Below are 16102 nucleotides of genomic sequence, written 5' to 3' on the forward strand. Positions count from 1 at the left end.
CTGTGCATTGCATTGATACTAAAGAGCACACATCTTCGCCTCTGTGCCACTCGAGCAACCCCTAGGTGGAACTAGAGGCTGATTTTAAACCCTTCTTTCAGGTTTTACCGCAGTCTGTAGCTTTTTGGGTTCCTCCTCACTTACACACCTTGTGCCACAGAATTTCTTGTCAGAAAGTAGCTCTGTCTACGGTGGAGTTTTATGAAACAAAACCTTTGCAGGTAATTAACTAGACTAGAGGATAATTCGGGGTGCATACTAAGTTTAGACTAATCATTGGTTAGACATGGGTTAAGGTTAGGTGTGCTGCCCCGTGGGAGGTTAGGTTTAGGGTGAGGGTTTGAGATAGGATAGGTTGTAGTTGTAGGACTAATGACTGGTCTAACCAATGACTAGTCTAAACCAAAAACTGTCTAAACGAAGTACTGCAGCCATAAACATTCCATACAGCTGAAATGTTGTGAGTGAGTTAACGTTTCATACAATCAGGTAGGACTTTTCCATTTGGATTCCATATGGGGTGTCAAGGGTTGGTGTTGCAACGTTTCGATTAGATATAAAAAATCACACCTTTGTGAAGTGAGGGGAGCTCTTATCATCTTACATCATCCGGTAATTGTAAATGGGAATCTAATCTAAATTATCCATTCATTGTCAATGGGAATTTAGTTTGCATAAGATGAAAATCTACACTATAGCAGACTATAGCTAGCGCCCCTCAAAAATAGGATCTAGACGCTTGCAGCTAGGTGAGCTAGTGACATCTAGTGGTTACTTTTGGATGTTAATATGAATTCAAAATTCTATTATCCATTTTTCTGTGCAAGTCATCACTGCTTTAAGAACAGGAGCTCAACCTCACCTTTAAATGGTGTTGGGGGCAGATGATTCGTTGCCTCCCACAAAAGGCTCCAAAATACACCACTAGCAAAACAAACCGCAAACAAGGCAAATGAGCTGATGTATATCACCTCTGTTTAACAGCAAATATGGATATCGACAAACCACTGGTCAAATATGATGTAGCCTCTTGTTGCCACTATTACTTAAGTATGCCACAGAAGTACTGATTAATGATTATGAACAATTGTTCACATTGCAGTAAGAATTAAAATATATATATATTTTTACAAATCTTTACTTTTATTTTAGGATAAGCGCACATGTTACACATAAGATATTCTGTAAAAGAACCCATCATACTGTTCGTTTTGGCATGAAAACAAAATATTGGGCATTTGTACTCAGATTTAAGAATAAAGCAGCAGTTCCTTACCTGCCCAACACTTACCAGGGACATGTGGAATGAACATAATGCATTGACATCAAGTAGACCTGGATTTTATGGTATCTTGTCACTCGACCTGAAACATTTCGTGAGCACGAAACTTACAGTGCTGCAATCAAACAAAGGCACAAATAAAATAAAAGGATACAATTCCCTTCACCCTGACCTCCCCCAATGTCATGCCAATATTGCTGATTGGCCAAAATAGACACATACATTGCTCTAGTTTTTACCCCGGGTGAAGCCACTGGTGTTGCTTTTGTTCTTTGAGCCTACACAATTGTAGGACATCGTCACAATGTCATGGCAAAATTCCCTATTACAAAAAAAACAAGTCTTAAAACAAAACCAATTTCCTTCCCATCGACACTCCACCACCACACTGTTACAACTCAGTGGAAATGTAAGCAAAGCCACATAAATGGCAGACATACATGAATGAATGAGCATATTGACCAATAGTACAGGACATTCAACCTCAATTTGAGATGAGGCATATTTCATGGTATGCCTGTTGTGCCCGTTATGGCTCTAACATAAGTGTATGTAATTCGGCATGAAGTACAGTCTATAGATAAGGAACAAGTGAAGCACACCACCTTCCAGGTTGGGTTGGAACAGTAGAATACAGTACAGTACAGTACAGTGAACCAAATAAACTAGAAATAACTTGGAAGATCACACACATGCATGCATTGACTTTCACAAGTCTTAAATCTGCAATTGGTGACAGTAGAGCTAAAACATTCACATCCTCTGTATGTGTTCTGCATAATACACCTTGTATATAGCTATATATTTCAACCTTTTAAAAAAAAACATGTGCGCTCATGTCATTTAAGACATGATGCGTTGCCTATGTACAATACATTTTACAACTGCAACTGAAATTTGCATTTAAAAAGAAAAGGAGACATAGTGTGATGCGAAAGTTCCTCCAATAGTCCGAGTGCCTCTGCTGCCAGAAGTGTAGTGCCGTTTTCCATCTAATCTTTCATTCTATGCTTTTCTGTGTCTGCCTTTTCTTTTCAACATTTTATTTAGTAAGAATAGAGCCAGTGATCTCCCACTTGACAAACTCCATCCACACTATTGCGAACTGAATACACTGCTTGGATAAAAACCAGGCCAAGAGCAGAGATTGGTTACGTCCCATCTGTCCTCCCAATGATATGAAGAGAATCAGAAAGCAGAGCAACCGTTTTATTCTCCTCTGATCAACCAGCGAGCAGCTTCCATGGTAGTGACTGCACGCAGGTTCACAGCATCATTAGCATCACCTGCCACCTTTACATGATCTCCTTTTCTTTCATTGTTCATGGAATGTTGAACTTTCCATACCTATCATACCTCCATTCCTGCGGGAGTCAGTGTCCAGTCATTGCACTCAATGTTCTTTGCTCCCTGCCCCATTTCTTTTAAGCCTCCTGTTCCGGTCAGTCTAGTTTGCGCACACCCAATTTGAGAGGACCTTTGGCAGCCTTGCGTTCTGCCCGCTTGACCTCCAGTTCTTTCCTCCTCTCCTCTCGTTTCTTCTTGGAGACCTCCGCCTTGCTCAGACCTGGTGGACAAACAAGACAGGAAGGCAGAATGTTAACTGTGACATTCACATAAATTATCTGTGGAATATTTTTGCAATATGTAAAAACGTGAGAGCCCTACACCCAGGTGACCACTGTACCGATTCAGGAGAGGCACTTGAAATTGAACAAGGCCAGGCCCTGAATCAGTAGTGATGACTGGATTTTTCAATCAAAACATAACAGAGGATTATTTAAACTGGGTAAAAGGGGATGGTTTGTTTTTCCCCAGTTACATACCGTCAGCCTTGATCGTCTTAGCCTTCGTCAAAGCCTTGAGGTTTAACACTGGATCTTTATAACGAATACCAAACCGCTCGCCCAAAACACTTGTTGCCCCGGAGCAGATCCGGCGACCCCCCAAATGGTAGCCCCAAGTGGTTAATGACTCACTCCCATATGAAAGCACTCTCCTGGCTTTTTAACACATTTTAACATTTGTGGTTGTGTGCACAACCATATGAATTTGCGGGGCGAGTGTTCTAGGCGAGCGTTCCGCAACGGCGTGGCGAGCGGACCATCGTTGTTGGGGGTGAGGGTTCTGCTCGTCCGGGGAGACTGGACCTTGGCTTGGGTGAGTGGTCTGCTCCAAAACTGGGGGGGGGGGCCTCCAATTACCTTTGTAAAACCTACACTACGGCTTAGGCTAGAACACGGAACAACCACCGTTCCGAGAGTACCCCGATTAGCTTGTAGGAAGGGACCTCCTTAAGTGTGACTTGGGCCATCTAACTGCAACTCAGGACTGTGAGTTCCTGATGAGAGCACGGTGATAATTTTAAGTCTTACCCTGGTTTCCATCCACTGATTCCCAGCTCTCCTCAGCACCCCACTCTCCTGTTGCTTCTGAGCCCCAACCTTCTCCAGCCTTACAGCAAGAACAAAGACACGCACAAACACATTACTCCATTTCTGTTAAAAGTCTTGATATCTAAAACTCTTTGTAATTTTGATTTGAAAAGTGCTATATAAAGTTTATTATACATTTTTCTATCCTTCACACACCCTGCTTCCTTCTTTCCATTCCTTCCATCTTTGAATGTTAAGAGTTTGTGATTAATAAAGATTTAACGGGAAGCTGTCACCTGATTCTTCAGACTGACCAATCACAACTGTGCTCACAGAAATGTATTTTACTTTACTTTTTATTCATTTCCAGAGCTACCCAAGTATAGACCAGGGGTTCTCAACGTCTTTGGCTGGGGACCCCCGGAAATGCCCCGCCCCCCTCCCCACCACCAATACAAATTGGCCGCTACAATAACCTTAATAATAGATAAGATACATCATAAATAAATACTGAAATCAGATATAATCATTAAGGAAATGTTATGCATGTACTATCATATGTAAACTCTAAATTTCCATTATCTTTTTCATCTACCCCTTCTTCCTCAGCCTTTCATTTCACCCATTTTTCTACCTCCTTCCATTTCTCCCATATTCCACCCAGCTTGATTCTCCTTGTAATCTCCTTCCTCTCTAGACCAATTCTTGCATCGTTCACACTCATCTTCATTCTTTACAATCTCACCGTGGTGGTGGCAGTGGGTGTGCTTCTCTGGGATATATTGGCGAACAGGTCATTCTGACTGGCTGATTTGGATGTGCTAGTGCTGTCCCAGTCGTATTCGCTAGCTAGACGCACGCCCTCTGGCAAAGGGACATCCTTATTTGTTGTGGTTGTGTTCGTAGTTGTGTTCGTAGCTGTGGCCGTGTCCGTCTCCTCTTCCCCCCAGTCATTGCCCCAGCCTTCCTCGCCTGCTGAACTCTGTCCCTGGCCCTCTTTCTCATTGGACCAGCTGTCATCTGCATCCCAACCTGAGCTACTCCAATCAGTGCTCTGCTTTTTCATTGCATCAGCGGACACCCGGGCAGCCTGGAGTTGATAAGAGTATTGTAATTAACATTAGGCAACTATGTGTATGGAGGATGCACCAATAACAATTGTATTTTAAGTTTAAAGTATGGTATTTTTGTTGCAATCTGATTCATGACACTTTGCTTTAACTTCTGATAATAATTCTATAGTTTTATCACATTGCTGGCAGCTCTTTACTTCAGAATTCAGTATTGTGGAAAGTCTCCAATAATAATATTACAGTATGTAGTCTAATATTGGTTCAAGAACAAATCCACTAGTGGTGCATCCCAAATACAGTAGTTTAGAAAGTAGGATAGAAAATCTAAATCACACAATGAAGAATTTAAACATACTCCTCTATCATTGACCTTCTTTCTTGATGACGCCGCTCCTCCTGACCAATCAGTATTCCAATCATCTGGTTCTGCATGAGCCTTCTCTGGTTCCTTGGTGAACAGTTTTGGATTAATTAAATTCTCAACCTTTCCTGGAGCATGGCCCACCCAGTTGACCTTACTTGTTAAGCAAGTGTTCTGTGTGGTGTTAAGCATGCTATGAAACTGCATGCCACTCAAACTCTTATTTTAATGATCAAGCAATTATGTTGTGGCTTGGCTCAATGGAACTACATAGTATACTTTAAGTTCCTATTATATCACAATGAAAACGAATTATTAAAGGAAAAAGTCTTAAAAGAAAATATATAATTACATTTTTTTACTTATTTTTTTATATTAAATTAAGAGCCATAAACGACAAGACGTTTTATTGCCAATTATGGACCGGATGCCACGGGCGACAAGACGTGCTCCCTTGCATTCTCTTTTTTTTTTTTTTTTTCATATTTTGATAATTCCTCTAATCTGGTGTACAGGTGATGACATGCACATTACATGCATAATAGAATTACAATTTATTTATCTTTTTATAATGGGCGAATTGGCAACCAAAGCCTAAACTGGTGACCACCAGGTGGCGCTGAAAGAGTTAAAAATGTGCACATTTTTGAGGGGCCAACTTGCAATAAAGGTTGAGAGCCACTGATCAAAAGCAATGCTCAGATCCTGTGTCCTACCTCCAAGCTTCCCCAGTCTTCCTCATCGTCCCAGCGGTCTCCTATTGCTTCACTTTTCTTCTCCGTCTCTTCTACAGTATGGGATTGTTCGGGTGCGTCAGAGGCGGTGCGGTGAGGAAGAGGCGCCTGTGGTGTTTTGACTACAGAATCTGTGAGGGTTAAAATGCATAAAGTTAGAAAACCAAAGAGGAGACAAAGATCTGGTTGATAATGTGTATGCATTTGTAAATGCAAGGTGATGTACATTATTACTGTGAAAATGTGCTAAATTGGTGCTAAATTGAGACATAAGCTAATTTAGACTGGTATGAGGACAGCATTACTCAGTACCAGTATTGGTGCAGCCCTTCTCCAAACCAGGGACCGGTGCTCCTTCAGCAGGTGAAGTAGGGTCGGAGCCAGGGACCGGCTCACTGGGTTCTGCTGTTGTGCCTCCCTCTGTTCCTGGTGTGTTGCGAATCAGCTTGGAGGTCAGTGACGACACGCCAGTCACTGCCCAGCCTGCCCAGCTTGAAGACGCACCCACAGGCTGAGTCGAAGACAGGACATCCTTTTCTACAGAGACACAGCAACGTATCTGAATAACTGAGTCAGGCTAAACATCATCGCACCCGTTAATAAGTCATGGACATTTGTATTTGAAAATTAATCTTTTCCCATGACAGAAGCTGTACTTCAATCCGTTGCATGAAGTGTAATGATAACATAACTTTGACCAAAAAACAGTTTGATTACGAATCTCAAGTAAGTACGGTATTGCAAGTTGATTTTCATACAGTATGTCGCATACACACCAGCATGCTTTAGTTTACTGCGATCCTGCTGCGAACGAATCCTGCTGCGTACTATTGTCAGAAAGTGTGCTTTGTTTGGCAGGTGTGAAGGCTCATTCGAATCGTGATCATCAACAAAGAACCGCATTCTACTTCGCCCAAAATACGAGGGTTTCACTTCGCATTCAATCGCACCTGACTTCGATTCACTACAGGTGTGAATGTAATCCGCAGCAAATAAAGGAAATTAAGCAAATAACGTGGCGGATGAATGAGGAGTAGAGTAAACACAGTTGGAGACAGAGAAGGCATATTTTACACAGCGCAAAGATGTCCCGTTACCGTGGATAGACGTGGGCAAATAAGGAGACTGAAGCCCTCATTGAAATATGACTGAGGTAATCAATTGATTAAGGAAACATAAAAACACTGTAGTGTACAGAATATTCAGTCCGTCGTAAATGGACTGAATATACACAATGTGTGTGCACGTGTGAGATAGAGAGAGACGTCTAGTCCCAGAGATCCCAGAGACCCCAACACACTCCATCCACGTTACCCTAATTTTACATCCTAACTATTACTCGAAGTATAATTTTAACACCATATATTTCACTGTATAGTTTATGAATTGAACACATTGATAAAGTTCCCTGCTGCGTTTCTAATTGCTGCAGAGGACAGCGCAGTGTGAAGGCAAACGCAGCAAATTAAATATGCAAGAATGATGCAACTTCTCCGCCCAATTGCATCAAGTCTACCGAAGTACAGGTGTGAATGCGACCATAGTTTCATACTGTACTGAAATGAACAGAATCCAGAATCCACTAGCTTCCTGAATATCAAACAAGAGCCATCTATACAATACATACCTATCTCGGCCAGCATGGCTGGGTCTTCCGATACCGTTTCCAACTTGGACAAGAAACTCCTAATTGCTTTGAAAGCCTGATGAGGGAGAACAGAAAGTGAGAGGAATCCAATTGACACCTCCAATAAAAGTTCATAACAGATGATGTTTTGTCTCCCACATGGGACACCCGGTCCAGATTCCAATCTGTATCGATCGAAGATTGCAGCTTTAAATCAAACAAAGCCTTTGATACTCTGTACTTCTTGCCATTGTTAAGAGTCTGCTAGGTAACTGTAGCACCTGCAGTTTGTGTCACCAACAGATGATGCCCGGCCACTATTATCTTTTGACAATTAATGTTATACTTAGCCTTCTAGTTTTAGATTGAAGGTGGTGTCTGAAATCCAGTGATCAACATGTGACGCTGTCTCACAAGGTGAACACGAAATGTTACCTACAGTTTAATTTGTCATGGTGTGTTTTGCCATGTATTTCTTCCTACAAAAGTGCTTACATTTATCGATGTACATTCAATTATTTGATTATTGTGGAAAAAAAGCCAATTATGAAAAACTGATGGTACATATCCATTCAATCCAAAACAAGAGACTAGTCTAAAGGAAACAAATTGTCCTCGTGAGAATGTCACAAGTTAATAAAAGGAGTACATGTGAATGGTGCTGTTGCTGACGTCTGGCTGTCCGGACTTCAGCAACGTGTCACACTCTGAAAGGTAATCCACCACAATGTCTCACCTGTTCCCTGACGTTCTTATCAGGGTCGATGGTGATGGCGCAAAGGGTGGGCAAGATGCGCCTGGCGCTCTCTGATACGCTGTAGTAGTTGTGTGTGGCAGCAAATCCCAGCACACCAGCAGAGCGCGAGGCTGGAAACGGGTCCTTGGTGGCCCGTGAGAAGGCTGAAATCAGCACACGCTGTCTGGTCTAACAAGTGAAGGAAAATGGATAAAAGAAAAGGTTAGGAGCTGGGTGAAACTGAAACAGAACTTCCCTCAGAGAATCAATGGAATCAATGAAGGGCTACATTTGATAAAGCTAGCATTTGGTTACAAAGCATCCTGTTCAGAAGGCAGAACATAAACATCCTCTCTTGTCACTTCTATAGGTTTAAAAATATGGGGGACCTATTCTGTCAGTAAACAGATTAATTAATAACACACCCCTTTGCAGTTCTAAGTTGCTCCTCAAAAGGAGAAGAAAATAATAATAAAAGAGTAGAAGGAAAGTAGTCTAAAGCAGCCTGCTCATGAATGACAGTTTTTCAGTGTATTTTCGTGGGCTTTACCCCAGCATTGAGGTAGGGTGCAATCTTTCCAAGACAGACGGTGGTGTTGCAGCGAATGGGACCCTGCTCATCTTTGGCCTGCAGCCTGGCAAAGTGACGCATCAACTCCTGGTTCAGGTTGCTCTCATTCAGCTTGGGGGCCAACAGCAGCATGGACTGCAGGATGGAAGAGAGGAAGATGAGAACGAGAAATACACATTTTAACATTAAAAACAGACCAGTTCTCCTAATAAAAACATGGCATTAATCATGAGCATGAAGAAAGTAAATAAGTAGTGGCAGCAAATGCCAGCGCCTCACGCATAATCATACCAAACTCACAGAAGACAGTTGACTGGCCTAAGTAGCCTACCCGCTGCTATATTATTATATCATTGACCTAAAAGGCGTTTTATTATTAAGGATAGTATGATTTCAAAAAAAGGTTAGGCCTACGTCTTTTTCAGAAAGGACCTGTAAAAAACCTTAGTTAAACATGCAGAGTGCGTACTTTACCAGGATCACATCATCTTCTGATAATTGAAGGTTTTGAAATGAAATAAGATTTTTGTTCCATTAGCGCGAGCGTGACAAAAAAGGCTACAGCTTGTTGTTGTTACGCTGCTGCTGCTCTGAACACATTCAGAACACTCAATGTTCACAACATGTGAACGGTAAAGATACCAAGGAATCGACAGTGACTTGAAGCATTTTATAAACCACGGTCAGTGGCGCGTCACTGACAAATCCTTGGTATTTTCAATCGACCGGGCTGAGTCAACTTTTCCCCGCTGTTTGAAAATCTTGGTGGCGGTCGGGAAAACGTGGGATTCCCTTCTCGTGTACCGGTGGGACATGTCCTGCGGACCGGCACCGGTCCGTGTACCGGTGGTTGGGAACCTCTGATCTAAAAGACCACCCCTGGGTCCCTGGGTCCCGGGATCCATGAGTGAGTGAGTGAGTGAGTGCACAGTATACTACTGTACCTTTACAGTCTGTTCTCTGATGGCAGGGTTGGTGTCTGTGAAGCCATGGACGACGTGAGGGAATATCTGAGAGTTCACTGCTGCCTCATTCAAATATTGAATGAACTGTTCCATCTGAAAGCGAGAAAGTATAGGGTTTAAGTCATTTACCAGAGGCCGATTCTAAAAAGCGCCTTCTAAATCCTGACCAAAGTTTTTTTATAATTAGGCGGGATGATTTAGATTGTGAGTTATTAATGTTTTAAGATTTTCGTTGTCGACGTGTCACTGTTGTGCAACAACGAGGATTGCGCAACAAGTGCATCTAGGCTGTGGAGCGATGCGATCACTAATTTGACGGAGATTAATCAATCTCCGTCTCGGGCACATGACCGTGCACTAGAACTTGACGGTGATTAACATCTTGGTAACATCGTGAATGATCAATCACAACACGCGTGCCCTATGCAACCCTGTCCCAAGTACCTGTTGCAGCAGTCGTATCCTCATGGCTCGGTCGGTAGAGGAGAACATCTTAACGATAACAGGAATGATCTTCTGTTGGTACTCATCTGCCGACAGGAATTTCCCCACCTGGCAGCCAGAGAGAAACAGGGACAGGGACAGAGGTAGAGAACAGAAAATCGAAATCTGTGATACAAGAAAATAATCCCTAGACCTTCATCAGGACGGACAAAGTCGGGTATCCTGGTCTGAACTCTGAAGCATACAGACTGTGATATTGGCACCTGGTCATGAAATTATTCATTTAAAATGTTATAAATAAATCAAATTGAGCAGTTACCTTGAAAAGAGGTGTGAGGACAACAGCACCAGCATTGCCAAATTCAAAAGCAGTGAGCAGCTGGGGCAGCACCTTGTGTTTGCAGAAATCCTCTGGGAAAGAGTCCAGGTTTTCACTCAGATCCTGAAAGAATTGCTGCTTCTCTGCTGGGTCCTTAATCTGAACACACACGCACAAAATTGTGTTTAGCTGGCTGTCGTTTTTAAGTAAAATAATATATCCACAACCATATCACCAGAGGACTATTAGTCCAATACAAACGCTGAGCAAATGCAATTAAGAACAATTAAAAGTAAAAAAGACAATGTCTATAATAATATGTATGGTACGTTCTGTAACTGGCATCTACTATTTATCATTCTCTTTGATTGATGGACCCTCCACCCCTTCCCCTTTTCTTTCATGTCCATTGACTGAAATACTCGATCAGATGTCGTCTTTCATGTTTACATTTCTTCACTTTATTATTATTGTTTTTATTTATTTATTTCAAATGTGTTTCTTTTAATGTTGCTGCTGTCTCTTTGGGGAGACAATGTGAATTTTGTATTGAGAACCTAATGATGCTTGTGTATAAAATGTATTGTTTCCCCCGGCAATGACAATAAAAACAATAAGTTGCAACAAAAAAAAAGTCCAAAAGAGAAAAAACAACTTCAGTTGATTCAGAACACTGTGTGTGTGTGTGTGTGTGTGTGTGTGTGTGTGTGTGTGTGTGTGTGTGTGTGTGTGTGTGTGTGTGTGTGTGTGTGTGTGTGTGTGTGTGTGTGTGTGTGTGTGTGTGTGTGTGCGCGAGCGCGTGTGTGCGTGTAGTCGTGTAGTCGGACCTGAATCTCCTCCAGGAAAAGGTTGCTCTCCACAAAGCTGTTACTGAGAAAGCCACCGGCGGCCCTGCAGTTCTGGAGGAAGCGGGCTGGGTTGGGTCGAGCCCGTGGGTTGGCCCCCACCAGCTCACAGTAATGGGGAACCAGGACTTTGGGGATCTGAGGAGACAGAGTCAACAGCACCGTTCACATGTACTCAACTCATTATTACCAAAATGTTTTCTGCTAGTCGCACAAATCCTACGCAGTTGTGCTAAATGAAAGTTGATAGGAGTAGGACCATTTTGTTTGTAATTAAAGCATTTAGCTATTTCAATTTTAAATATACACAAACAGCCAGCATAATTACATTTAGTTCTAATGGCAACTCTAATGGCCCAGGGTAAATCAGCAAGGGCGAAGTCCAAACGAACCGACCTCCACGGCGGTCGCCAGATCATAGGGTCGGTCACCAGATCTTAAAATCATATGGGATACTCTGTAGGCTAAAAATGGAACCAAAAGAACCTGTAAATTAAAAGGTCCGTTTGAAATACATATTTTAATTTCTAAATTGCATGAGGTGCTTTATTAAATGTGGGCAACAATAGCCTAGGAGGCCCTATGTGTAAACACCGATCTGTGTGATTTTAAATTTTTGGTCGGTCATACCTTTCCCAAAGAGCGTAAAGAGGATGCACGAGGGAGTGGCCCATTGAAAACTTCCCAAATCAGGCAGCCCAGCCGCCACACCTCCCCTGCCCTGGACAGCAACACAAACACACACACACAAATTAAATTGCATGGGAAGACTGATAGCAATAGAGTCTAATGGGTTTATAGCATCTTCTTAACACATGTACATTAACAACTATAGTATGGCAAGTATTTCCCTAGTTGATGAGCATATCAATCTGTAAAACATAATTCGTACTCGATTGTCAGTATCCCACTTCCTCTCAAATGCATCTCCCTCATTGAATTCCTTTTTCTCACACTCTTGAATAGTTCCCTCTCCTAACCACATCCTTTTTTACTCCCACTCTCTCACCATTTCTCTCCAGTGTTGCTGTTTGGACTTGCAGTCTCTGGCGGGTCATATCTCTCCATGTCAGGATACACTGCTTTAGGGGGTGGTAATGAGGCCCCGCTGGGGTCCCCTTGCTCCGGGGACACGTGGTCAAGGGCACCAAGCTTCCACTCACCTGCCCGGTCCACAAAAACAGCACACATGCCCAGGTTGTTGTGGAGCAGGTGGCAGTCATTTATTAGGAAGCTCAGCGCTTTCTGCAGGTGCACACAGAAAAACAGGGGTGAGTGGTCAGGACATGGGATTGTGTATTTGAAATACAGCGTGCACATCATACACAGACATCAGCAATAAGTGAGCGAATAGATTGGATAGTGGAGTTGCAATGGATGCAGTTTTTTGGAGTGGGAGGCAGGGCAATTGCTTAATAGGAAGAGAAAGAGAGGGGCTACAGAAATAAACAGAAGAGAGAGAAATAAGACATGAAGATGACAGAAACTAAACATACAATGGTTGCTGTGCATGGAGCCTCTGCTTACCACAATCTGGTGCAGTCCCCAGGACACCTCCAGCTCCCCAGAACCCCCCTTCTCTGCCTTCAGGTGGCTGGCCAGAGGGGTGACCTGCTCAGTCACCAAATAGAGGCTCTTCTCTGTCTACAGTAAAATAAACTATATTAAAGGTTATTCAATTAAACACTGGTCCATTATAGCTAACTGGGGTAATTTGCTTGCCCTCAACCATCCTTGGTGAAACAGTTTGGGTGGGGCCTTGTACACCTAGATGTTTTGAACCTATGCTAGCTATAGAGGGTATGCGCCTGCATAAAGTGAGTGGCAAATCGGAGTGGCAAAGTGAGTGGCAAAGTCAGTTTAATGTTGTTTTAATGCAATCAGATAGTACTTTTCTGTTTGATGTATGGACTGTCAAGGCCAGAAAGTAGTTTTTGCCACTCAGTAGGCATTCCCGCATAACTTTTGGGTATGATGATGATGATGTCACGCACATACCCTCCATTACCATCCCTTCCCGTTTAGAATTTGTATCAGGACTACGTGATAAATGTGGGTTTTATGGGAGAGAAGATTATTTTGTCAATGTATATAATGTGTTAGGGGCCGGGCCTTTTATTTTAAGGTCCCCCAGTTTTATATGCATTAGGCCATGGACCCCAATTCAATTGGGACTCCAATGTAAAGTGTAAAACCATCAGTGTTAATTTACCTCAGTTACGGACCCATATGAGTCTATTTGGTTCCCAACAATCAACTGGAACCCCCCTCAAGGACTCCTGGGGGTCCCTGGACCCCATGTTGAGAACCAATAGCTTAGGTAGAGAGGTTGCAACCTTGTCATCCTCCATGATGAAACTACTACTATATCTAGGAGGAGGCTACACAATTACTAGCGTTACAGTACTAGCTAGTATTAATCCGATTTACACACACGACAATAACCAAAATCATACTCACCTCCATCTGCAGGGCAATATACAAATAAAAAGTCAAGTAAAACTGAAAGCACTGTGGTTACTTTAAATCAAATAATTTTGCCCTTACTACCGAAATATTTACTAGACTCTTTCCAAAATAAATTAGTACAGTAAGCAACTATACATTTCCAGGGTTTCAACATTTCAGATAGTGGTACTGACTGAGTGCATATTGTAAATATGATCCCATACTCACATCCAATCCATCAACATAGGCCAGAATGTTAGGGTGCCGGAGGGTCTTCATGCGTTTGAATGCTGCCTTGGCTAGCTGTGTCTGCTGTTCTGTTCCTTGGGCCACGTCGTATACGAACACAGACACCGGCTCTCCGTTTGTCTAGTAAAAAGATTTGAAAAGAACCTCTGAATGTGATTGTATGTGCTTTTAGCATTTCTCATGACTTGTGAAGTTGTGAGTCAGTAAATATCAATTTAACAGATTCCAGATCAGGGCACAGAAAGAGCTTAGATTACCGGAAATAATACTGTATATTCAGGATGAAATGCACAAACTAAATAAGCTATAAATACCCAGCCAAGAGCTTGCTTGGCTATCATTGCAACTATAGCCTCTAGGATTATGTGACTGAATCCTGGACTGTCACTTTTGTCCAGGCTTCTATTCAGCTCTTCGTAGAATCCTGACTAGCATTAAAGGATGGTTGCTTATCATATCAGTAATGCTGTGCATGTGAAACAGGCACAATTAAGTATATGACGCCAGTCATCTATGACGTCAGCAAAGAGCACAGATACGCACCAACATGGAGCGTTTGGGTCCCAAACTTTGGGATTGTCTCCATAATAATAATTTGGACACATCTGTCCAGTGACCACAGACAAAAACTTCAACTTGATGATGCCCCAACAATTATTACAGTATAGTGATATGACAATGACATCAATTACGCGTGAATTGGGTACAAGATTATATTGTTGACATTCTAGTTAGTGTTTGTTATTACGTCGCAATTGTTAATGTTGTTAATTTAGCTACAGCTGGGTGACGTGGCGAGATCGAAGAACGCGTCTCCCAGCGTAAACATGAAGCCATGACTATCGTCAGGAAGGCAAATAGTCAGGCAAATATCATGTGATGAACGTTGACAATACATCGACAGAATGGATAAGGGAGAGGCTGACATGTCTGCTGAATAAACAAGTCAGTTGCCACGTCCCAACAGCTGGATAAAACTAGCTAATAGTCAAAAACCAAAAGGCCTATGCCACGAACACGAAGCTAGCTAGTTCCGTGTGTTATACCGAAATGGGTGACCTGTCGAATTATGTGACGACAAAATATCTACACTTGATATCAAAATTCAAATGACATTTTCAGCCTTTTGTGTGTGGAAAAAACCGGACACCGCTTTACATCGTACATTTATAAACGGACAGTAACAACAACCCCAAACTGACGTGTGGAACATGGGTAATACCAGAGCCATCTATCTAAGGCTCTGGGTAATACATAACTCGACAGCTGACTCATTTTGGTGTAAACAGGGTTTAGCTTGTTGACAATATTAACTATGTGTGTGTCGGCCTTGTGCTCTGGGTTTACCTTTCGCTTCCCTCGATGTAGTGTCCATATTCCAGACGACTCTTCTGTGTCTGGCAGAATTTCATAATTAAAGTCTTTGACTGGATCCCTAGCAAAAAAGGACCACATATCTTTCCTCCACACAGCATCAAGCACACATACACTGTAGGAAAGCGAAGAATACCCCCAAGCGCAGAGCAGCCGTAGGAAGCTAGCTACTGGTGCACAGTGCACACTTGACAATATTCCGTCTAAACCTTTTGAGCGGACTTTAGTTCCGCTACTGATTCTGATACAGTAATAGCCCCTCTCGGAACCCTCCATAAAGCTTTCATGAAATTTGGATGTCGCTTTGGGGTTAAGTCTTAAAAATGTCAGAAACTTTACTACCATTGAGTTCTGCTTGTGGGGCTAATACAGTAAGTAAACCCATAGAGTAAACCATTTTCATGTCATCACACAAAGAAAATGTATGGGGCAATTCCTCCAATTCCTCCTGTCAAAATATGACCCCCAGTCAAAAAAACACTTTGTTTGAAATAGACACTCATGGGAGTCATGGCCCTATATCATCCTTCCTGGGGGGGGGGGGGGGGGGGGGGGGGGGGGTACTACCTGTCAGTGGGGAGTGTTGGCTGATGAATGAATATCAACATACTAATACAGGGGGGTCAAATTATGACAGGCAATTCCTCCTGTCAAAATATGACCCCTCCAGTCAAAAAAACACTTTGTTTGAAATAGACA

The 16102-nt window shown here is 42.5% G+C and overlaps 1 protein-coding gene across 1 annotated transcript; it reads right to left on the reverse strand.

The window, feature by feature from the left end:
- Positions 1 to 1325: 1325 nt before the first annotated feature.
- scyl1 (SCY1-like, kinase-like 1) lies at positions 1326 to 15566 on the reverse strand. The gene is made up of 18 exons (XM_080774596.1): positions 15377 to 15566; positions 14009 to 14149; positions 12860 to 12976; positions 12342 to 12577; positions 11963 to 12053; positions 11315 to 11470; positions 10488 to 10646; positions 10169 to 10276; positions 9704 to 9817; positions 8739 to 8894; positions 8189 to 8377; positions 7453 to 7528; positions 6138 to 6362; positions 5808 to 5956; positions 5086 to 5178; positions 4403 to 4747; positions 3658 to 3736; positions 1326 to 2849 (listed from the first exon to the last, which is right to left on the reverse strand). Exons 1-18 carry the CDS (start codon positions 15482 to 15484, stop codon positions 2725 to 2727), a joined length of 2667 nt encoding a protein of 888 aa, XP_080630722.1. The 5' UTR covers positions 15485 to 15566; the 3' UTR covers positions 1326 to 2724.
- Between the last annotated feature and the right edge of the window lie 536 nt (positions 15567 to 16102).

This window comes from Protomyctophum bolini (assembly GCF_963924005.1).
Source record: "Protomyctophum bolini genome assembly, chromosome: 10".
Lineage (NCBI taxonomy): Eukaryota > Metazoa > Chordata > Actinopteri > Myctophiformes > Myctophidae > Protomyctophum > Protomyctophum bolini.

Coding starts and splice junctions, on each gene's coding strand:
- scyl1 (XM_080774596.1), bottom strand. CDS start 15,484: ATGTGGTCCTTTTTTGCTAGGGATCCAGTCAAAGACTTTAATTATGAA. Junction 12,054..12,341: donor AGCAACACTGGAGAGAAATG/GTGAGAGAGTGG, acceptor GTTGCTGTCCAG/GGCAGGGGAGGTGTGGCGGC. Junction 3,737..4,402: donor CACCCACTGCCACCACCACG/GTGAGATTGTAA, acceptor TCTTGCTGTAAG/GCTGGAGAAGGTTGGGGCTC.